General features: G+C 40.0%; 1 protein-coding gene and 1 long non-coding RNA gene across 8 annotated transcripts in view; one reads left to right on the top strand and one right to left on the bottom strand.

Moving 5' to 3' along the window:
• The window catches only part of NCOA3 (nuclear receptor coactivator 3), a 163,063-nt gene that overhangs the window by 90,502 nt on the left and 49,677 nt on the right, over positions 1-22,884 (top strand). For 6 of the 7 annotated variants that reach the window (XM_034786928.1, XM_034786930.1, XM_034786927.1 and 3 more), the window contains exon 3: positions 21,486-21,561. Coding sequence is in view for 5 of the 7 variants with exons in the window: in XM_034786930.1 (XP_034642821.1) it covers positions 21,545-21,561 (17 nt within the window). In the remaining 2 variants the exon portion in view is untranslated. Of the gene's footprint in view, positions 1-11,098; positions 11,265-21,485; positions 21,562-22,884 lie in introns of those variants that run through there. The other variant, XM_034786926.1, reaches the window with a different exon arrangement.
• Positions 20,822-22,884, bottom strand: part of LOC117885627 — a 28,538-nt gene continuing 26,475 nt past the window's right edge. The window contains exon 3 of the long non-coding RNA XR_004647802.1: positions 20,822-21,195. This is a non-coding gene — a long non-coding RNA (uncharacterized LOC117885627). The remainder of the gene's footprint in view (positions 21,196-22,884) is intronic.

Raw genomic sequence — 22,884 nt, 5'->3', positions numbered from 1 at the left:
ACTCTATTCAGGTCAGGACCTTCCTCCCCGAGACCCAGTTCTGAGCCATGGCGGACCTTCTCTTGTGCATGCAAGCCCACCCTCTCACCACTGCTCTCACGGTTCAGGGACCACATGGCAGCGTGTACTTACATGGTCCAGCACACGCAACTCCAACTCAGGCCGCTACAAGCGTGGCTGGCGTCAGTCTACATCCCAAAGAGACACAGCATGAGCTGTGTAGTCAAGATCCTGGACGACGTCTTCGCGTCACTTGCCTGGTGGAAAAATCCTGCGTCGGTGTTGAAGGGAGTTCCATTCACGGCTCCACTCCCGTTGGTTGGCCTCGTTTCCGATGCTTCGGACCTGGGGTGGGGAGCCCACCTGGGCGATCTCAGCACACAAGGTCATTAGTTGAGTGTCTATTTGCTCCCTACGCATCAGGGAGCTCAGAGTGGTTTGCCTGGCCTGCCACGCCTTCCTTTCTCACATAAAAAGCAGTGTGGTCCAGGTCCTGACAGACAATACAGTGGCGATTGTTCTATATGAACAAACAAGGCAGAGCCAGATCGTCTGCCCTTTACCAAGAAGCCCTCCGGCTATGGGACTTCTGCGTACAACACGACATCCATCTCATAGCTGCACACCTCCCCAGGGCCAGCGATGCTTTGGCAGATTGCCTCCGCAGGATCTTCTCGACTCACCACTAGTGGTCCCTCTATCTGGAGGTGGTCAGCATCATCTTCCAAAGGTGGGGGACTCCCCAGGTGGACCTGTTCGTGGTCCAGGCAGAAAAGGAAGTGCCACATTTTCTGCTCCATTCGGGGGCTTAACAGAGGCTCCCTGTTGGATGCTTTCCTACTCCAGTGGTCGGGGGCTCTGATATATGCGTTCCCTCCAGTTCCGTTGATCCACAGCATCCTCATGAAGATCAAGCAGGACAAGGACGAAGGTGATCCTCATAGCGCCGGCCTGCCTGCACCAACAATGGTTCGGCACACTGCTGGACCTCTCGGTGGCTGCTCCATTATAGCTACCGCTCCGGCCGGACCTGCTGTCCCAAAACCACGGCAGTCTGCTGCACCCGAACCTGGCAAGGCTGCACCTTATGGCTTGGTGGCTGCTGCATGGTTGCATGCGAAGGAGCAGGATTTTTTGGTCAACGTCTAACAGATTCTGTTGGGCAGGAGAAAGCCCTCCACCCGGGCAACCTACCTGAACAAATGGAAGCGGTTCGACCTGAGCGGCTCTTGTTGCAGTTGATCCTGGACTACCTTCTGCATCTTAAGCTCCAAGGCCTGTCCCTTTCATCTAGTATGGTCCATTTGACTGCTGTTTTGGCTTTCCATCTGCTGCTCAAGGGCAGGTTTGTTTTCACCCAAGAGATGACTAACAGGTTTCTCAAGGGCCTCGAGCACCTCTAACAGCACATCAGGGACCCTGTCCCTCCGTGGGACCTGAATCTTGTGTTGTCCCGACTCACGGGATCCCCTTTGAGCCTCTGGCTTTCTGCTCCATCTTCCTCCTTTCCTGGAAGTTCATGTTCTTGGTTGCAATAACTTCAGCTTGCAGGGTCTCTGAGATTAGAGCGCTTACCTCAGAACCGCCCTATACAAGGACAAGGTCGAGCTGCAGCCACACCCGGCCTTCCTGCCCAAGATGGTCTCAGTTTCATATGGGCCAAGACACACATTTACCTGTCTTTTTTTCTAAAGCTATGTAAGTCGCAGGAGGAGCATCAGCTGCATTCCCTAGACATCAGAAGGGCACTAGCCTTCTACATGGAAAAGACAAAGCCATTCCGTAAGTCAACACAATTGTTCATCGCGGTGGCTGCCAGGTATATCTCCATAGATTCATAGATTCTAGGACTGGAAGGGACCTCGAGAGGTCATCGAGTCCAGTCCCCTGCCCGCATATATTATTATTTATTTTAACCTTCATCCTATCTCATAGAGCTGGAAGGGACCCTGAAAGGTCATTGAGTCCAGCCCCCTGCCTTCACTAGCAGGACCAAGTACTGATTTTTTGCCCCAGATCTCTAAGTGGCCCCCTCAAGGATTGAACTCACAACCCTGGGTTTAGCAGGCCAGTGCTCAAACCACTGAGCTATCCCTCAGTGGTTGTCCAGTGTCTGCTCAAATAATTTTCTTCTTGGATCACTGCCTACATTTGCTGCTGCTAAGATCAGGCAGAGGTGCCACCTCAGGCAATCGTAACCGCCCATTGAACCAGGGCGCAAGCCTCTTCAGCAGCTTTCTTAGCCCAAGTGCTGATCTAGGATATCTGTAGGGCGGCCACCTGGTCATTCGTCCATACCTTCAGTCCTATTATGCACTTATCCAGCAGGCCCAGTAATGATGCTGGCTGTAGCAGAGAAGTGTTATGAGCCAGAAGACCGTTAACTCTGAGCCCACCTCAGAGGATACTGCTTGAGTCACCTAGAATGGAATCAACATGAGCAAGCATTCGAAGAAAAAACGGCTACCTACCTTTTCATAGCGCTTGTTCTTTGAGATATGTTGTTCATGTCCATTCCATTACCCACCCTCTTGTCCCTCTGTCAGAGTTGCTAGCAAGAAGGAACTGAGAGGGCATAGGGCCGGCAGCACCTAATATACCGAAGCATGAGCGCGGCACTGAAGGGGGCACCAAAGCTGACCCTACGGATTCTGCTAAGGCAAAAATCTCTGACAGTTTAATTTTCTCCCTCTCCACCATAACGCTGTTTGTTGTTTGGATGAGAAGAACAAACTGTGACTATAAAGTTGTATGCTGAGCAGGTATTGTCTTTGTTTCCTTTTAATGTATTCATGGAGTCAATTGACTGTTTTAAATCTGTCGTTGTTGTTGTTGTTATAGCGAGGTGTCACTTCAGTAAATCTGATTAATCAAAATGCACAAACTACAGAGTTTAAATTAAATTAGTTTAGTCTGAACTTTATGCTGATATTAAATTGTGTAATTGAAATGATTACATTCTTTTAAGTTTACCTTCATTATATACCATGTATATGAACAATTGGGCAAATTCATCCCTGATGTAGCTTGATTGACTTCAGTGCAGTTATACCAAGGATTTATTTGGTTCATGACAGAAACATGGATTTCAGGCAACTTGTATTCCCCCCCCCCCCCCAAAAAAAAAGAAGAAAAAAAGTATGAAAAAAGATGTGCTATGGAAGATATCAGAAACATCTCTGGTATGTCTCCCACACCAATTTTCACATTTCTGTTGAGAGATCTAGCTTTGAATGTCCCTAGTAACACTATGATGTATATGTTGACAGTGAAGGGGAGATTGATTTAGTATTTGCCTATGAAATACTTATTTGAAATTGAGTCACATTTGTACAGTGAGTATTTCAATCTTATCATGCTAGAATTAGTTTCCACTGCGTACAGCATGGGCACAATAAGAATGGTCTAAATTTTTGCCCTATTGTCAGATGGAGGCAAGGTTAGTTTGTCATTGGAAACCGAACCATTCTTACTCATACATGTCAATTTATCAAGAAGATGAGGGTGATGTATAGCATAGCATCCAAAAAGGGTGGTTATGGGGAGCAGGCCTTCAGTCTTCTCTCTTTTCCCAGTATCCTCTTTTCCCACAACTTTGTTCTTATGCTGGTTTCTGTAGCGAGCAATAAAGAAACTATAGAAGAAAGGAGAACAATATGGCAAAGATTTGCTTCATTTACAGACTTGCGCCTGCGGGAGGAGGCAGCACTGCCACCTTAGAATTCTGTGTATTACTTCTGCTGCAGGAAATATTAATACCATGGGAGAGTCAGCAAGCCCCAATTCAAGTTGGTAAAGACAGCTGGGGTATCTGCAATTTGGGATGCAAGAACAATAGTCAGGACTTCTTGTAGGTCTGTGAAAAAAGAAAGTAGCCAGACCCTGTCCTCCTTGGACAGAAGACTTAATTTGGAGCATGGATGTATTCAGGTCATCCTTTAAAAAAAAAAAAAAAAAAATTCCAAAACACTTTAAAATGGAGGATGAGTAAAGTGTGAATGGTAAGTGAGTGGAAGACTGTACTTGCCTGAGGAGGTTGTGAAGGCTAGGACTATAACAGGGTTTAAAAGAGAACTAGATAAATTCATGGAGCTTAATAATAGCCAGGATGGGTAAGAAATGGTGTCACTAGCCTCTGTTTGTCAGAGGGTGGAGATGGATGGCAGGAGAGAATCACTTGATCATTACCTGTTAGGTTCACTCCCTCTGGGACACCTGGCATTGGTCACTGTCAGAAGACAGGATACTGGGCTGGATGGACCTTTGGTCTGACCATGGCCATTCTTAACTTGTTGGCATTTTCTACAAAATATGAGTTGACAGACCTACTAAATCTGTTCTTGAAGAATAATAAAACTGGTTTGTTCCAAAGTTCTGTTGCAGTGGAGTATCAGATGTCTGTTCCTGTCACTGAACTGGCTTAGCACTCTGCTGTCATTTTTGTATTTCTTCACTAGCACACTTTGACATTTTTCTTCTAGCTGAGATTACCAGTAACTGGCTTTCTTGAGAACTAACACCTTTGCCAGTCTCTTACTCTGTATGTATGATTAATAATCCCCATTACCAGCTAACTTGATTTGAAATGCCCCTTAACATTTAATGTAGATATAGTCAAATCATATTAGCTAACTCTAATTTTAAATAGCACTTTTTCTGGTAAGTAGAGAGACCTTACATGGCAATTTCAAATGCAAAATTAAATCAAAACATCTAACTTTTAATCTGTTGTCTGCATCTGCTGAGCTCCAGCAAGAGTGAAATAAGGAACTCTACCTTTCTATCTTCCTTGTTGCTTAGACAATGGTGTGTATTGAGGTCCATCTAAAAAGATAGGCTTTGTGTGTTCCGTGAATATGCTCTTTTAGTTGAACACTTTTGTAAAAAATGCGTTCATCATACCTTGTGGTGATTCTTCCCTCCGTGAAGATCATTTTTCTTCTCTCCTCTTCTTTGCCTGTTTCTCTCTTCCTGTATTTGTCCTTAATGTCTCTTGGCTCTCATCTAACATTTTCCCTTCATTCACCATCATATTCAGCAAGAAATTAAACCAGTTTTTGTAATGCCACTTCACCACGCCTCCTAACTGCATTCAAGACCATTATCCATGTCCTTCATATTGCAGTCAAAAAAAGATTTGCCCCTCCACTCCCATAATAGCGTTATGGGGAGGGGGGGATGTGTCTATTGTTTCCATTCATATTGAGATGTCACAGATGTGTATGCTCTTCTGAATTCTTTTCTCTCTTCAAGCTATTATGGCCCTTGTTCCTTTGAGTCTCTTCTCAGACAAGCTGCAGTAGGCTACACAAAAAGGAATTTAGGTCACAAATAATCTAAGTGTATTCTACTTGAGCTAGAGGAGGAAAGCTAGCTGATTATTTTTTAAACATTATTCATTAAATGTATTAAAAATATGGCAAAATAAATGGAAACAAATATATTATTCTACCAGTTCTATACAAATTATGATAGGCTTGACTCTACAACAATAGCAATATAAATTTTTAGTCTGTAGAAGCAGAAGTGTGCAGTTGATAAAGTGATAGGTATAGCTTTAATACTTTAACTAAACCTGTAGAGTACAAGATGGCTGGTTGTTTGTTTTTCTGTCTACCTGTGCCAGTAATATACCACCAACATATCAAGAATGCCTCATAAAGTTTGAGTTAAAAAAAAAAAAGTCCTTTTATTTTCAGTAGTTTTTCTCATTTTAAGATAGGTAAATATCGAAATATTGTGTTTACTATATAAAATAGATCTGAAAACACTTTAATGATACAGAATATTATGACATTATTTCTCATTCTCTGTTTTATCCAAGATGCATCTCTAGGTGTTTTGGTATCCTATACATAAAGTTTACACACAAGATATGTCCTCATGCTACCTCTTTAAAGAGCAAGAAGGTTTAGAAAGTTTAGACTGCACTTTAAACATACAGGTATTTATGGCAGGAACATTTATTTTGGCACTGTATCTTCTTCAAGATGGATATTTTTCAAGAGAAATTTTCAGATAACAGAGGAACTAGTGGAAATTCAGAGAAATATATCAATTGACTACTACGTAATTACATTTTTGTAGTAAGGTGAAAAAAATAAATAGTCACACATGCATGTGTATGTGTGAGTAGAAAAAGTACTCTTGTATTCTGAAACATTTTCTATATAAAAAAAACCCTTTAATATCAAATAGCAACAGTTTCTTAATTACACACACATCGGACAGGCCATTTAAGTGTAGAAAGATCAGACATCTACAAAAACTGGAAACTATTTTGTGTGCCTTCCCTTAGCAGCCCTGAACTGTATCATACATACCCTTTTATGGATGTCTACTGGGTTTTCCAGTTAAAACTAATGTGGCATGTAAAATATACTTGAGGGTCACACACTTCGTTGCTTATGTAGGCTCAGCTCTGTGTGCTATCCAACTTTTTAAGTGCAAATGGCTTTTCAGTTTTTCCAAAAAGAACATGTATAGTGAGATTCTGTGGATGGATTATAACCTCTAGCAATTTTACAGGACATAGCCATTAAACCTAAATTGTCATCTAAGATGCTTCTTTTCGTCATTATTTCAGTTTCATTTTTTTTATATTTTGTTTTGGTTGGTAATTGAATCTAGGATCACACATAGTCCCCTTAAATGTTTGGACCCGTTGAAATTAACAACTTTTAATCACGTGAGACCCTGCAATTTAGGAATAGTCACAGCTCAAGACAAAATCAAAAGAAATTGCCTGCTAGAGCAAGCTACATATCCTGTCTTCCGGCACCTGGTAGTTTGTGGTATGGGTACTATATTTTCTAAAGGCCTGTGTATTTATGAAATAATACACAAACTACTGCAGGCAGCTCTTCCAGTGATTTATGCCCTGGCCACTTGTTCATACACTTTGCTGGTCATTGTGCGAAAAGTGCTATTGACTAGTCCTCTTCCTGCGCGCAGATTTGTTTTCACCATACAGTTTAGCTTCTAGTCCTTCTACTGTGTTAGTTTCCTTTAGCAGCACCTGTGTTGTTGTTTTGCAGGTATTTGTGCAGGATGACTCTCTAGAGACTACAATTTTTCAAGGTTAAGCTCAGAAACTATTTTGTTACTTATGTAAGCCAAACTGTACACCCAGTGAGAGAGAGAGAGCAGACTATTAAGCTGCTGCCTGCAATATGTGTAGACAGTAACATTCCTGTGCCTGCAGCACCAAATGGGCATGCCTGATTCTCCTCTCACACCAGTGGAAACTAGGTTTTACAATTTTCAATAGAGTTAATAGGATTCTGTCCATTGATGCCTAGAATATTCCCTGAAATTTTGGAATTGATCAAATATGATGCTCAAAAGTTATCACATTACAGAAAGACAGACAGAGAAATGCCATCGGGTTGAGTATGAGACTTGCTTTGCTCAGGCAGTTGGGGTGAAATTGGTTTCTCCAGACATCAGCAACAATAACAAAATTTAAATCCTTAAGATAAATTTACAGAATCCCCAGCGGAGAATTATATATGGTGGAAGTAAGAATACTGTGCACTTCTCCTGTGCATTTCATTTGAGAATATGAAAGAGCTTTACCAATATTAGTGTCAGAACACCATGGAATAGTATTGGTTACTTTTATACATAGGGAAATGAGAGACACAGGATAGGTGATTTGAGAATTCTGTACAAACACAGCTCTTTGCTGGAGTTTGCCACCGTTTCCAGCTGATAACACTATATATCAGGGGTTGGCAACCTATGGCACGCAAGCTGATTTTCAGTGGCACTCACACTGCCCGGGTCCTGGCCACCGATCCGGGGGGCTCTGTGTTTTGTTTAAATTTTAAATGACGCTTCTTAAACATTTAAAAAACCTTATTTACTTTACATACAACAATAGTTTCGTTAAATATTATAGACTTATAGAAAGAGACCTTCTAAAAACGTTAAAATGTATTACTGGCATGTGAAACCTTAAATTAGAATGAATAAATGAAGACTCGGCACACCACTTGTGAAAGGTTGCTGACCCCTGCTATATATGTTTATAATGTGATTATTCAAGCACTAGGGAGGGGAGGAGGAAGTGATGAGTCTGATGTCCTGGTTGCATGGGATGATTGAACTGTTGCAAGAGATATGTGCCTTCATCAGTTAGATCTCAGCTTTTGAGAACTGATGGCAAAAGTAGAATGGAGAGACAAAGCTGTGACCAAGGTATATGGGTCACTGTTGTAAAAAGGCTAGGTTTCCTATATGTTGATTGAAAGAGACTCACTTTTTTTAAATAGTGGGTATATCAGGTGCCGGCTTTCTCTGGGCCCTGGGGGTGCTCAACCCCCTGCTCCACCCCAGGTGCCACCCCCAACTGACCCCTTTCCTCAAGGTCCCACCCTTGCTCCACCCCTTCCAGCCCAGTTCCGCCCCCTCCCCTGAGTTTGCTTCATCTGCACTCCTCTCCCTCTCCCCCAGCACCTCCTGCATGCTGCGGAATGGCTGATTGCGCCAGGCAGGAAGGAGGCACAGGGAGGGTGGGGAAGGAGTTGTTGGGGGGGGCACCAGTAGATGGGAGCCAGTGGGGAGAGGGGAGCAGGTGGCTGCCGATGAGTGCTAAGCACCCACTATTTTTTTTCCCATGGGTGCTCCAGGCACAGAGTTGGTGCCTATGGTGGGTATGCTATTCCTGGGGGAATTCTACGCCAAAAAATTAAAAATTCTGCACACAGTACTTTGAAATTCTGCATATTTTATTTGTCAGAATAATACAAATATGAAAAAGATTCAGGAAATGTTTTTTGACAAATAGATTCCTTGCTAAGCATATTAATACAGAACTTTGAGTAATTCATTTAAACTACAATAAAGAAACATATTTCCTGCACCCCCCCGGAAGTAGTGTGAAGGTTTGGGGGAGTTAAGGGTAAGGGAGGAGCTGAGGGAGAGGGCAATAATTCTGGGAAGGAGCCTCGGAGTGAGCTTGGAGGGTTGTTGGGTGTGAGTTGGAGAAGTATGGAATAAGGTTATTTTGTGGGGGGGAGGGAGTTGGGGAGCCTCCCCCAACCAGACCCTTAGCCTCTCCCATTTAGTCAGGGACATCTGCCACTGTTCCAAGTGTCCCTACACCCCTCCCCTTCCTTGTTTCCCCATGTGGCCCTGCACCCAAACTCAGCCACCCCTCCTTTCCCTATCCCCATGTGGCCCTGTCCCCATGTCACCATGCACCCCCATTTCCATTCAGCCCCTGCCCCAGTCTGTCCCTCCACTAGCCCTTCTGAATCCCACTCTGTGACCCCCATGTGCCCACTGTGTCCTCTCCCCCCCCCTCCACCCTATATCCTGTGCCTCTTTACCTGGCCCCATGGGAGAGGTGCTGTGAGGAACATAGCTCTCCCTTTCCCTGTCCACGGCAGGCTGAGACAGTTGCCCTCTCTTCTGGTGCCACAGTAGCCCCTGTGGGTGGGTGAAAGGTGTAACCTCTGTGCCTTCCTGGCCGAATGTATTTTATGTATTGGGGGGGGGGGGGGAAATCTGTGAGGGATGTGAATTCTGCATGTGTGCAGTGGCGCAGAATTCCCTCAGGAGTAGTATCCCTGAGATATAGATTTTTAATTACAAAACATTTCTGCCTTTTCAGCCTGACATTTGTAACAGTTTCTGGTTTTAATAAAACAACCAACCAAACTGTTGCTTAAATGCCAATCTCCATATCTACTGAGACTTGAAGTGTGGGGGAGCTTCAGGCTGGAAAGGGACATATTGGTAGTTCCTAGTATCGGGCAGCTGGTGCCCATTACTTTGTGCATCCTGCAAGTGGCTGGCACCTATGCATCCTCATGAGGAATGGCTGTCCTATCTCCCCATCACAGCAGTTGGCTAATGATCTTTTGCCCCTACCTGAGCCTGGTATCTCCTCTGGGGACCCATGGTGGCTGGATGGTAGGACTGGGCTAGGTTTGGAAGTCCTATTTGCTCCCTAGCGGCTGGCTCAATCTTCTGTGCCATGGCAGTAAATCCAGTCCGTCCTCTGGGTCCTGCTTTTGTCTCTGTCTACATAGCTGGCTCCCACTTCTTGCCTCTGAGAGCAGTCGGGCAGAAACATAGATTTGCATCCCCCGAATATTTCCATTGCAAGGGCACTACTCTCCCACCCATCTGTTCCATTGCCCCTAATTGTGCATAAATTCTGAGATTTAATTGATACAAAGCTTAAACTAAAGTTCAAAGATTTATTTGATATTATGTTTTTGAATAATGACAGGTTTCAGAGTAGCAGCCGTGTTAGTAAATTTGTTAGTCTCTAAGGTGCCACAAGTACTCCTGTTCTTTTTATGTTTTTGAACATCCTGACTTTTGGTGACATTACATGCAGAAAATGGAATGCCTATCATTTGAACATATATTTCTTGCAATGTTTTTTTCTGAAAGCCATTTTTGGACAAGTTTAAAAGCTAGCTTGAAAATTTGTTGGCTATTTAACTCAGATCACGTGTGTAGAGTAAGTTTCATTTTGATCATAGCAGTCAGTTTTCCCCCAAGACCTCTGTTGCAGGTTGGTTGGTTGGTTCTAAAACGGGGGCTAAATGCAGCTCTTGGGGGAGGGGTGTTTTTGTTTTTTTAATCACTGATTCTAAACATGTGGGTGACATGCTTTTTAAAACATTTCTTAAATTTTGCCTGTTTTATAATCCTTATCAAAATGGAAAACTTAGAATGAGATCAGTTCAAAATCTAAACACGTATTTATATAATGCTGTAGTCTGCATGTAATGAGTCCATTTGGCGTCTTCAACTGATTCAATTATAACAATGCAATAGGACTGGAAGGAGTTAATGCTAATTATAATGCTGTGGTAATGCTGAACCTGCCATTCTCAGGAGATCTGAGAAGCAATCTATCAGGGTATGTTGGATCCTAGCTTCCTTAGGTCCCTCGAGACATTTGGCGGAGTGGAATTGCAGAGCAAAAATATACATTCTGATATCTTCAGAGTTTCAGGAAGGGGAATGGACTTGCTGATGACTGGGCAGGGATCACGTGTATTTAGTGAGACAAACTGATGAGTTTAGTTGATTATATTTCCTGTTTTCACCATGAACTTGATGAGTGCTCTCAGTTTTTATAAGTGTTAGATGGTATGTTGCTGTCTCCAAGAAGAAAGTGATAATGGTTGCTGCTGAAAACTGGCAGACTGAGCTCTAACTGTACTGAAACTGTATATTTGGAAGATTGCCTCCTCCCTTTTAAGGGAAAAATATTTCCCTAGCTGATTGGTTGAAAGGTAAGAGCTCTCATATCTGTATCAGCTTGCATGTAGAAAAATGTCTCTGTCAAGAACAATGTCTTACTGGAACTAATGGATTGTATGAGAAGATAATGAAAATATGGTAATCACTTAATTTGCATCAGCTTTCATTAATGGAGCAGTATTAAGGTTTTTGTGTTTATTGTATGCCTATTCTGATATTAAACATATTTTGTCAGGAAAATGTACAAATGAATAAAATTACATTGTTTTAAATATATAGTTATCAAAATTTCAAGAATAAGAACAAAGCATCTGCTGTGCATAATGACAGTAATCTTCATTGTTTGTCTTCCCATAAACCTCAATTTTAGAAGATTTGAGAACTTTCTGCTTTAGTAAAAGGAAAAAAATGAAAACTTGTGAAGACTGAATTTTTAAAATGAATCCCCAGGTATATCTTTAATGTTTTTAATTCAAACTTTAAAATGTTCCATCATTTGGCATACATTTGCATACTAATCTAAGTGGTGTCTTTATCCACATTAAAGTTATGAAAAGAAATGGTAGATGATTCTGTTTTTTTTTTTAAACAATTCAGTTGGCTATTTGAAAGCAAGAACAAATTATTAATATCAGTATCAAATATTAAAGTAAAACTTGTACAACTGAGGGTGGGGGATCTAGAATCCACTTTTACCATTTATTCTTTTCCCTCAAAAATCCCCATCAGGCCCATATATGCATTTTGGACAAAGACTGTTATATCGGCAGAGCTTCCAACCTTTGTCAGCTCAGGATCCCAACTCTACTTGCATTTCACTCCCACATGGGAATTAAACATTTAGAATGTAAATCACAGATTAATCATATATTTCTAGAAAACAGGTGTTTCAAAGCTCTTATATATTCTTTATGTCCAGAATTGTCAAATCTGAAAATTATATATTAAAACTTTTTTTTCCCTTACATGGAATAACATTTTTAACACAGGTCACTTATATTACAATAACTACATACAGGATAATTTGTTTTTAAGTAAATAAGCAATCATGTAAATGTAATTTTTGTCTTGTTTTGACCACCCTGATCTAACAGGACTTATGCTGTAGTAAATACTGTTGTCATGTCTTCTGTGTCAGTCTACAACAGTGTTAATGACGTACTATTGACATAATCGTATAATACGGTCCAATTTTGTCTATAATGTCCAAGTACTTACATTGGACATCTATTTGGGTAGCATCAAAGCCAATAGATTCCACTGTAGTAGGGAGAAATGTCAGTGCATTGAAACTTATGATGTTGGTAAAAGAAAAATGACTTTCTTTTAAAAGTTTGCTTTTTTTTTTTTTTTTTTAAATACAAAGGTAACATGGTTAAGCTTTGCCTCAGCTCTTTTAATGATACTTCATTCATTTTGAAGCTTGATATAATTTACTGTGTCCTTTAACTTAAAATTATAATCATCCCTCATATAAGTTGACATTCCACTGTGGTGCCATGTATCCTATCTAGTATGTGTTAATATTCTTTATCACCCTTCAGATGCAGCTAAAGTGATGGTCACTTAATTTGTGTGACTGGTCCTTAGAGCTAGCAATCTGAACTAGGACTTGTTCTGTGTAATGTGACAGTGACTACAGCATACATTGTGAAAGACATCAAATCACTGCAAAGGCTAGGGTTGTGGTCATGGTTGGCATGAAGATGGATGTCTTAAAAATTCCAAAGGTATAAAATGAACCTTCTTATGAACCGAGTTGGATATGTCTAGTTAAATTAAAAACAGAGTTAGAAGTAATTAAAAGTAATAAACATTTAACTAATGAAACAAAACACAAGTTATATGGGAGTATTTTCAGGTTTTGAATTTAAATCTGTACCAGCATAAATTGTTGTTTTTGTGCTCTGGCATACTAATTGTTACGTTCTTCTGAATTTTATATCCATATTGCAGCTAGGATTAATGACATGAAGTTATATTTTCAGGCTTGTGTGCATACCTATTATGAGTTGTACTAAGTTATGTGATTTAGTAATATTTATTATGTTGAGTGTATTATATAGATGTGTACTACTGAGCCTGTATTCTTTCTTGCTACACTGTGGCTTATGAAGCAATGTGTGTCAAATGGTCAGAGAACATTGTATTTAAGTGTATTTATAGTCAAAAAAGTGACTCTGTAAAAATGACATCTTGTTTCATCTTTAAGCTACGTTAGTGACTTTTGTATAGCATGTGCTCAGTTTACAAACCAGACTGTGCAACTTTTGAGTCATATTGTGGTTGGGACTGCACTGAGGAAGCTTACACTGCCTTTAGTTAAGATGTATCAAAGTTAATTCAATAATCATCATCACTATTTCTCAGTGTGAGATGAAGGGAAGTGCTCCTTCTGTAGACTCTTATTAGACACTGATGTAGTAGTATCTGAGCAGGAGGCCTGACATGCTGCAGTCTATTACTGTCTTTTCTGAGGTTAGATGCTACTGTTGAACTATCTGGATTGATATAAAAGGATGTTGGTGAGCAGTGGTTTCTTACCAGTTAATTTGGTTTATCAAGTCCCTTTATACTGGCCTAGACAGCACATTCGGTATTTTGGTGTTTGAAGTAGGAAAGTTTTATTGAAAAATGTGTATTTTTTAAAAAGAATTATTCATTTCACTGTCCAGGAAGCCTAATGCTTGAATGCTCAAAAAGAGTTAGGTGCCAAAGTCCAAGTTTTGGAACCACTGGGATTCATAAAACTCCCACTTAACCCTGTCGGCACCTAAACTTACTTGTCTCCCAAGATTTTGCAGTAAAAGTTCCCTGGGCACCTAAGTTTCTGCCTCTGAGCATGCACATTCCTTCCTTCTTCTAAGCACTTGGGTACCTAAGCCCCAGAGTGATTCACAAAGCAGAGGAAGCAGCCCAAAGTTGTGTGTGAGACTGACCTGATAGGCATGCTCAGAGGCCGCCTAGTGGATCAAGCCTCACAGGTAAGTTCACACAAAACAGCTGGGGGTGGGGTGGGGATGGAAGAGGACTTCCCTCATAACTTTTAGCTCAGTGTTTTGGATACTCGGGATCTGGGTGGTCCCTCCTCCACTGAAGGGATCTGAATTGGGATTTGTCACCTGTTAGGTGAATGTTCTAACCATTGGACTGTGGGATATTCTGTTGTGGGGCTTCCTCAGTCTCTATTGTCAAAGTTGTTGCACTCTGGATAAATAATTATTCATTGAAGCAGGGTGACTGGGTCCTGGGTCTCCCACCTCCCAGGTGAGCGCTCTAACCACCAGGTTATAGAGTCATTCTCATGCACACGTATGCACAGACACACACTGTGAAAGAGCAAAAGAAGCTTCCAGAAATAGGGCACATAAATGACACATTAGGGGAAGGGGAGAAATATTCAAAACATTCTAATGCATACAGTTTTTTAATGCTGTCCTGTCATTTTAATATATGCAAAGTGAACAAGAAGCGAGTTAATTGTCATATCTGAAAAATAGCAGCCTCATGTGCATAGTGTTTACTAAACATTGCTGGGAAATTGGTAAATGGAGCTTGACAAGACCAGTACAAAATCCATTGTCTCCCTAAGACGGGATGTGTTATAATAGAATAAGGATGTGTGTTGGGTTAGGAGTATTTAACATGTTGCAACAAGGGGTACATTGCTGGAGTTCAAGATTCTAAAACCTCTGTGCACATTATTTTTAGTGACAGCGCCGTTTCAGTGAATTGCATTACCAGGCTTCTCTTCCCCTTATATATTTTGAAAGAGTCTTATAGAGTGACCAGATAGCAAATGTGAAAAATCGGGACTGGGGGTAGGGGCTGCCTATATAAGAAAAAGTCCCAAATATCGGGACTGTCCCTATAAAATCAGGACATCTGGTCACCCTAGAGTCTTATGTTAAAGAATTACTTTATTGACTGATGTGCAAGAAAATTAGGATAATGCTGTGTAGGTACAACTGGCAAAATGTATTGTTTCTCCCCTTGAGACGCAAGGACAGATGAATTAGTCTCAAAAGATATATTGCGCCTTTCTGGTACAAAACAGTTTTGTTATATTGCACCAAACTGCTCTATTAAAGCCCATAGTAATTACCTATTTTCTGTTACCTGTTTGCATAGCTTTGACATAGTATATTGTCATATCCACAAAGCTATAGTTAAGGCTTCAGTGGTAGTTTCACTGTATGCTCCCTTTTTCCCCCAGGGACTTAGAACTAAGCTGTTCTAATTTACATTGGTCTAAAGATTAGCATTTATCTTGTATTTTATTGTCTTCTTAAATGTCTTATTAGCTATCTTTAAAGCAAGAAATGAAAAGGGTTTTATGTATTTTTGCCAATCAATATAATTACAAAAAAAAAATCGGTAGCTAATTTGGATTTAACATACATTGGTTCATTTGCTATGATTTTTTTTTTTTTTATTTTGAAAACAATCCATTTCTAGTCGCATTTCGTATAGCTGCTGTCTGTGCCATGAGCAATACTGTAGCTGGTTAACAGTCTTACCTGTTCTATTAAAACTGTATCTAAGTTGGTAACCTCTCAATTTTTATCTCATCCCTAAGACTGATGTGGCTGAAGTTTATCCTTCAGCTGCTACCACCATTTCTGCTCCAGATTCATGACCAACTTTCTTCTTCCACGACTATATTGCTGTGATCATGACCATTTCCCCATTTCTTTGAAATTGGCTACTCACTTCCCACATATGTTGAATATGATGATTACATCACACCTGTCAGGTGATGTGATCCTGGAGGTAACTTTTACATTAATCATTTGGTATCATTTTATTTATCTGAGCTCACATAAGTACTCCAGCAAGGTTGTCTTCTGTTGTTTATGAATTCTGAGACCAGGCTTTATATTGTCATCCTCATTTAACCATTCCATCTTTAGCTCTAAAGAAAGTTTCTTTGCTTTAGCATTTTAAAAAAGTTTCTTATCTTATCTTATGACTGAAAACTGATTGTGGTCTTACATTTGATAATTGAGATATATAATTTGAGGTTTATAGTTAATGGAATAGGACTTGTTACTGTAGGGTATAAATTCATTATTTCTGTAGCTAAAGAAGGGTAATCTACTGAATGTAAGTATGTCAAGAAGTGTAATTAAATGAAAGCATATATAAAGATCTTCCTATATAAGTTGAATACCAGACTGTGTAAACAGTCTTGCTTTACTGTTGAACACAGATGCTTTTTAGACAGGAAATGGAAGGAGGCTCATATGACGAAAGTGCTACTGGTGTTGTCAGACTTAGCAGAGACATTGATTATAGAGACTCAGGTACCAAGTTTTGAGAACTGGGGTTGTGCTGGGATTGAGCTTTCTGTTCTGCCTTGTGACCAGGCCAGGTGCCTCCTGTGTGCCTCTTTCAGTAGCCTACGGTCACGCTCAGTGCTTAATTTGTAATAAAAGAGGTGCCGGGACTCAAGCATTTTTTTTTTTTTTAATTAATAATGGTTGCAGCAAGTCCAGAGGTGCTGGGACTATGAACTGCAAAGCCTAGAGGTGCCAAGGCTTAGTCCTGGCAAGCTCTGGCACAAATTAAGCACTGGTCACGCTACCAGCAACCAACCTCAGTTTCTCTTTTTGGAGTATTCAAATAAAACTTCACCAAGGCGCTTTTTGGGTCAAAAATACCCCTCCTTGCAGCCTAGGTTTATTAATATAAAATAAACTGCAAATAAAACTCAAAATCCCCAAACCAATCTGTTCCTAAGTCCACGCAACACAACGTTTCTCTTCTTCATCCCAGACTTCCAGCCTGGGGAGCTTTGCAATCCCTCCCTTGCATGGTCAGGATCTCTCCCAGGCATAGGTGCTGACTCCACAGGTTCTCTGAGGCTGCAACACCCACAGGGAAAAAAGGTGGGTGCGGAGCACCCACCAGCAGCCCCCTATCAACGCCCCTTCACCCCCCCCAGCACGTCCCTCCTGCTGGCGGACCCTGCAGATCAGCACCTCCCCACACCTCCCACCCGTCGCGATCAGCTGTTTTGCAGCGAGTGGGAGGCTGAGGAGGGAGGGAGCGGAATTGGACAGGAAGAGGCGGGGCAAGGGTGGGGCCTTGGAGGAAGGGGTGGAGTGGGGGCAGGGCCTGGGGCAGAGCCGGGGGTTGAGCACCCCCTGGCACTTTGGAAAGTCGGTGCCTGTGCTCCCAGGCCTCTCTGCTTGGAGAACTTTGCTCGCTCTCGCAGACTCTTCCACAGCTTACTGAGCTTCCCCGTCCCCACTCCCTTTCTCTTCACTGTGGTCTCCTGCTGTTCTTTATAGGACAATAATCCTGATCTCTCCCATTTGTGGCTCATTCTGTAATCAGGGGCGAGCCACCCTGTTACATGTGGTAATTAGCTTAGTTTTATAGTGCCTGTAATAAAGCACAATAATACATTAGATGATCATCAAGTTTGAAATAAACTTGCAACTTTTCAGATGGTGCACAATGCAATGGCCTTGCTCTGATCAGAAGAGGAAGCTTCTGGTTTTCGGATAGGAATAATGGAATTACATCTTGCAAGATGTGACAGTGTAGGTTTTCAATAGCATGAGAATAGCCAGGTTTTAGTGAAAGGAAAGGTATGTGTTTCAGTGAAAAGTCTGAAATGAGGAAGTCAATATTTAATAGCTTTATTACATCAGCTAAAAATATTTCACATAAACATAGAGTAATACTGACCTGAGTTATAATGTGCTCACTCCCTTTTGATATGTGGTAATATTTTACCATATTCAGTTTGATTATATATTGGTTTCATTTATCAACCAAAATTTCCATTTCTGTTTGTTTTTTACATTACTCTAGCTCTTATCCATGGAGTAGGACGTACAGTGCCTTAGTTAACCTTAGTAAAGACCATTCCAAGTTGTCATTCCAGGAAGGTGGTCCTGTAAGATTTATGGTCAAAGCAAATTAATAAAAATACTAATCTATATAGTCTTTTTAGTCTGGAAAGACCTTCCTGTAGGATTTATCAAAAACTGTAGTTATTCTGCACCACTAGACTTCTTTCAGAAACTGTATTCCATCTTCCCTTTTAGACTGGTCATGTGGTTACATTCTAGTGCGTAGTCTACTTGGCCAGAATTGGAAGGCACAGACTCATGCTACAGCCAAACCAGTCACTTACCCTGAGGCATACCGCCAAAGTTGCTGTGCCCAAAAACTTTGATATATAGGGGTTCTTTTTTTTATTCTTTTCTGTGATGCAGTGGATTTGATGTTCCATAGAGTGCACCCTCTGCCTACAAACAGGATTTATAAACCTGCTTCCCCACCAAAAAATGACGACTATTTTATCAAATTATATTTCTTTATTGTACCTAGACTTGCAACACAGCAGCGCGGAAGTCCGCTTCAGGGCCAGCTCCAGGCACCAGCTTACCAAGCAGGTGCTTGGGGCGGCCACTTCGGAGAGGAGTGGCACGTCCAGCTGTTCGGTGGCAATTCGGCTGACTGTCCCTCACTCCTGCTCAGCGGGAAGGACCTCCTGCCGAATTGCTGCCGCAGATTGTGATCGCGGCTTTTTTTGTCGGTTTTGTTTTGTTTTGTTTGGCTGCTTGGGGTGGCCAAAACCCTGGAGCCGGCCCTGGTCAGCTTAAACCAATCTTTGGGCTATGTGACTGTTTTCTCTTTCAGCCCATCTATCAACCATGTATTTCTTCCTAGTTATCAGTAACGACAGACAGGATGGGGCATAGTCACAGAAATAGATAGCTCATAGATGACTGTGTATTAAATTCTTTTAAACTATAATTAGTGAATGAAGCATAAATGTTGCTAAATCTGTATATTCTGTCTTGAATGGGCCATATCACTAATGTTGTGAATATGCTGAAAATGGGAATGGTAGGTAGACAATGACTGAAAATTGGTTAATCTATACACCGTTTACTCTTAAACTTTTAACTTGTTTTGTGATAGCTGGGCCTGTTGCCTGAACACCATTTATGAACAAAAGTCACCAAAGCTTCAAATTTAATCTAAAATGATCTAGAATGAATTGTAAGCAATTTAAGTGTCAGTTTTCAAACTTTTTCATAGTGTGGACCACTACTTAATACATGTTCAGTTTTTCCATTTTCAATCTCATAACAGCTGTATGGTAATTGCAACAGTTGCTTAAATGGAAAATTAATATGTGCAAAGCATTTAACACTTTAGCTGTCTTAATGTGACTGAGCAGTTGAGCATTTCAAAACTGTTCATTTTTTTAGAAAATTTTTTGAGATCTCAAATCTCTTCCATTAAATGATGACTTCTTTTGTAAGTGACTCTGTCCACCCTGTCCGGTCCGTGTCAGTGGTTCAGATGTTCAGCGGGATTTCTTTTGGTGATTAGGCAAACTGTATCAGTACTTGCATGGATTTGCCTGCAAGAACATCAGTTATTGCAGGATACTGGTTTTCCAAACTGATTTGAGATTGATGACTATGGTGACTTCACCATCAGTTAACAAAACCAAAATTTGACTTAACATTTAGAAATTTTAATATTAATCTCTAAAATAGTTAATGATGTCTTGACAAACCTATTTGGTTATCTGCAGGTAAATTGCACTTTTCATTTTCTTCATACGGTCTCTCCAGTAGAGAACTTCTATAAGTGGTCTCTGTAGCCCTTTTTGGGGGTAATAATCATGCCATTGAAGATTGAATATAGTCAAGTAATGAGGCTGATTTGAGGTTTTACTGAGATGCCCATCTGAAGGGCTTCATTTTCTGTAACGTTCAAATGTAATTAAGGGTTTTTGATGGAGCATCTTGCTTAGCAGTATTATGAATTTTTTTTCACTTTTTTTTGGTCTTCATTCTAGTTTGTGATTAGTGGAGGTTGATTTAGCATAAAACACTATTACAAAGGTGTTTAATTAGGAGACAATTTACTCCTAATGCTTATTCTTATGTGACCACATTGTCAATCACCCCTCTAATTGGTAAGTCTGTTCATATGAATAAAACTATAGTCAGTATTGTCAAAGACGTGGTTAAAACAGCAGACGACTTCATACACACCCAGTTGATCTGAAAGGCTTCAGTTTAATTTCTTAAGAAATGATCTGCTTGGATAAAGCTCTTCACCTGACTACTAGTGATTATCTACTAAGTAGTCTGAGTAGAAGTATCAATTTTGAAACTCTTGATTTTGGATAGGACTATAGTGTGTACTTTTACATGTGAATGCCTCATAAATATTTCCCAAGAGCAATTTATTTTTCTAATTAGCTTGAACAGCCTCTGCTTTACATAGTGCTTCAAGCAGTTTTCAATAAATCAATTCAATCATGCAGCTGTTGTTTGAAACTTTTCCTTAAGTTACTGTAATTCTGAATAGAGAACCAGAAATGCTCACTAATTAGTACACTTAATCATACCTTGTACAATATGCACCACAAAATGGATTATTTATTCTCAGAACTTCACAGGAAAACTAGGCAGTAGGAACTTGACAATGTACACTTTTTCCTTCTGCTTTGAAAATAGTTTGCTGTTCTTGCATGATGCACAAGGCAGTGTGCTCATGTACAGGGAAGATGTGTCTGTATGCTCAGTTTTTACTGGCTGGTCATAACGTTACAAAAATTCTCATTTTGACCTGGAACTTTCCGTGCTTAGTCTTGGATGTGTGTTTTGAAGGAGAATTAAAACTAAAAAACCGGCTGTAGCAATTATCTTTTCTGAACGAAGGAAAAGAAAATGTTTCAACTTTAAAAGGAATTTAATAGTTCTTTTGTACACTGATAATTCAAAAGGATGAACTTTTAAAATTACAAACTTTACAAGTGGCTAGATCTTCCTATGTACGAGAATTGAATACACTTATAAAATGATGTAGTTGTAAACAGGTGTAACATCGCTTTGTTATTTTGTGTCTCTAGTAAGTGGTAGGGTCGAAAACCTATGGAGTAATGAAGAGAGCATCCCAGATGGCTTCTTTCTTTTCCTTTTTAAAAAATGTAAAGGAGAAAAAATAAAACATAACTTATCTTAATGTACTATTAGAGATGCAACATAAACTTTGGAATTGCAAAATTAAATGTTCCAATTACAATGTGATCTTGTCCAACAATTACAGTAAAGAATGGCAACAGCTGTGAAGCAGGTTTCAAACTGGAAATCTCCAGATTAGAATAAGTAAAAGGTGTTTTAAAATTTTAAACACTTCATGTTTAACTTTAATATTAACTATAAAATAAAAAAAAGCAATATTTATGCATAGTTTTTTTTCCCCAGGAGGTGATTTACAATGATTACTGGTCCTGATGGTCCACTGAAAAGTCTTCTCTGCTTGAATGTGTGTTAAGGACAAGTAAGTGACTGCTTTCAAATCCTGGCTAAATACAGCTGAAAAATTATTCCTTCTTCCTCGTTTTAAAGCTATGAAATTCAAGTGTAACTACAAAGACCATAAAAGTTGTATTCCTAAAATTTAACCACTTGACTGCTGCCAGAAAGTATCCTCCAAGTGCAATTTCCTATATAATCTTATCCAAATAAATGGAACATCATCTGTATCCATTGTTATCCAAAACTATGCAAATTGTTTTCTGTTATATGAATAATGTTTTGAGTCAATGTCATTGGAAAACTATGGTGCTATTATTTACCCATACTTGTTTTCAAAGGAAGTGGGGAGCAAGGAATGGAATTTCTTAATGGACTTCCCAATGATTCTCACTAAATTAGATTATTAAATCAAAATTGAAAGACATGACTTATGAGATTGTGGGTTGTTTTTAAACAAACTGAAATCTTACAATTTAGATCTTAATGGGCTAGTCTAAGTTATATCGTTTTTTAGAGAAGTGAATTGTTTTAATATTTGTATTGAAATAAAAATTTAAAAATAAACTGGTGTGGTGCTAGAGATTGGATGAAAAGTATCCATTTGATTCTTCATAATTGGCCATAACTGGAACAGTGACAGCCTTGCTGTGCCTTCTTCACTCTGAATTTTTTAAATCTTCTACTTATTATAACACTATATGCTACAAATTCATATGTCTAGTAAAGTGTTTATAGATGGATAAGAATTTTAAAATTAATATTAAAGTAGCAATTTTGTGTGCATAAGTAACCACTTTCCTGAACAAGTTAAACCTTTATAACAAAGCCATTTGCAATTTTTTGGTCTGAAAATAGGTTCCTCAGTAGTTATCAGTTGCATGACTACAGAATAAATAAATAAAGCTGAAACTACCAAGCTCAACATTTTTTATACTCCTGTTAGTTGAAAACTACCATGTTGTTTTAACCTTTTAATTTCTGTGCATATCATATTGCTTTTTTGGGGCGGGAGGGGGGGCGTGTTCTGTTAATTCTATTGTAAATGCACTATGCACGAAGTTAGGGAAAGTTATCTTGTATGTTTTAGTAATATATTTAATGAAACGTTTCTTAAATCTAACAAATCATAAGCCAAAAGAATGTTCAAGTGTGGTGGTTCTTTGAAAAATGCCCCACTTAAGGCAATGGGGTTGCACAGATGCAACTGAGGGAAGAATTTTCCCTGCAGAATCCTACTGGTTAGCACTACTGAAGCACGTGCCAGAAAGAAGCTATCACGTTTTAGCTCACAGGCTGAGTTTACAGGACTGGCTGGCAGTTGCAAAGTTTATTTTACTAGTAAACT

Source organism: Trachemys scripta, chromosome 12 (assembly GCF_013100865.1).
Source record: "Trachemys scripta elegans isolate TJP31775 chromosome 12, CAS_Tse_1.0, whole genome shotgun sequence".
Taxonomy (NCBI): Eukaryota; Metazoa; Chordata; order Testudines; family Emydidae; genus Trachemys; species Trachemys scripta.
Note: the sequence above shows the minus strand (reverse complement) of the source record. Positions and strands in the feature narration are given on the sequence as shown.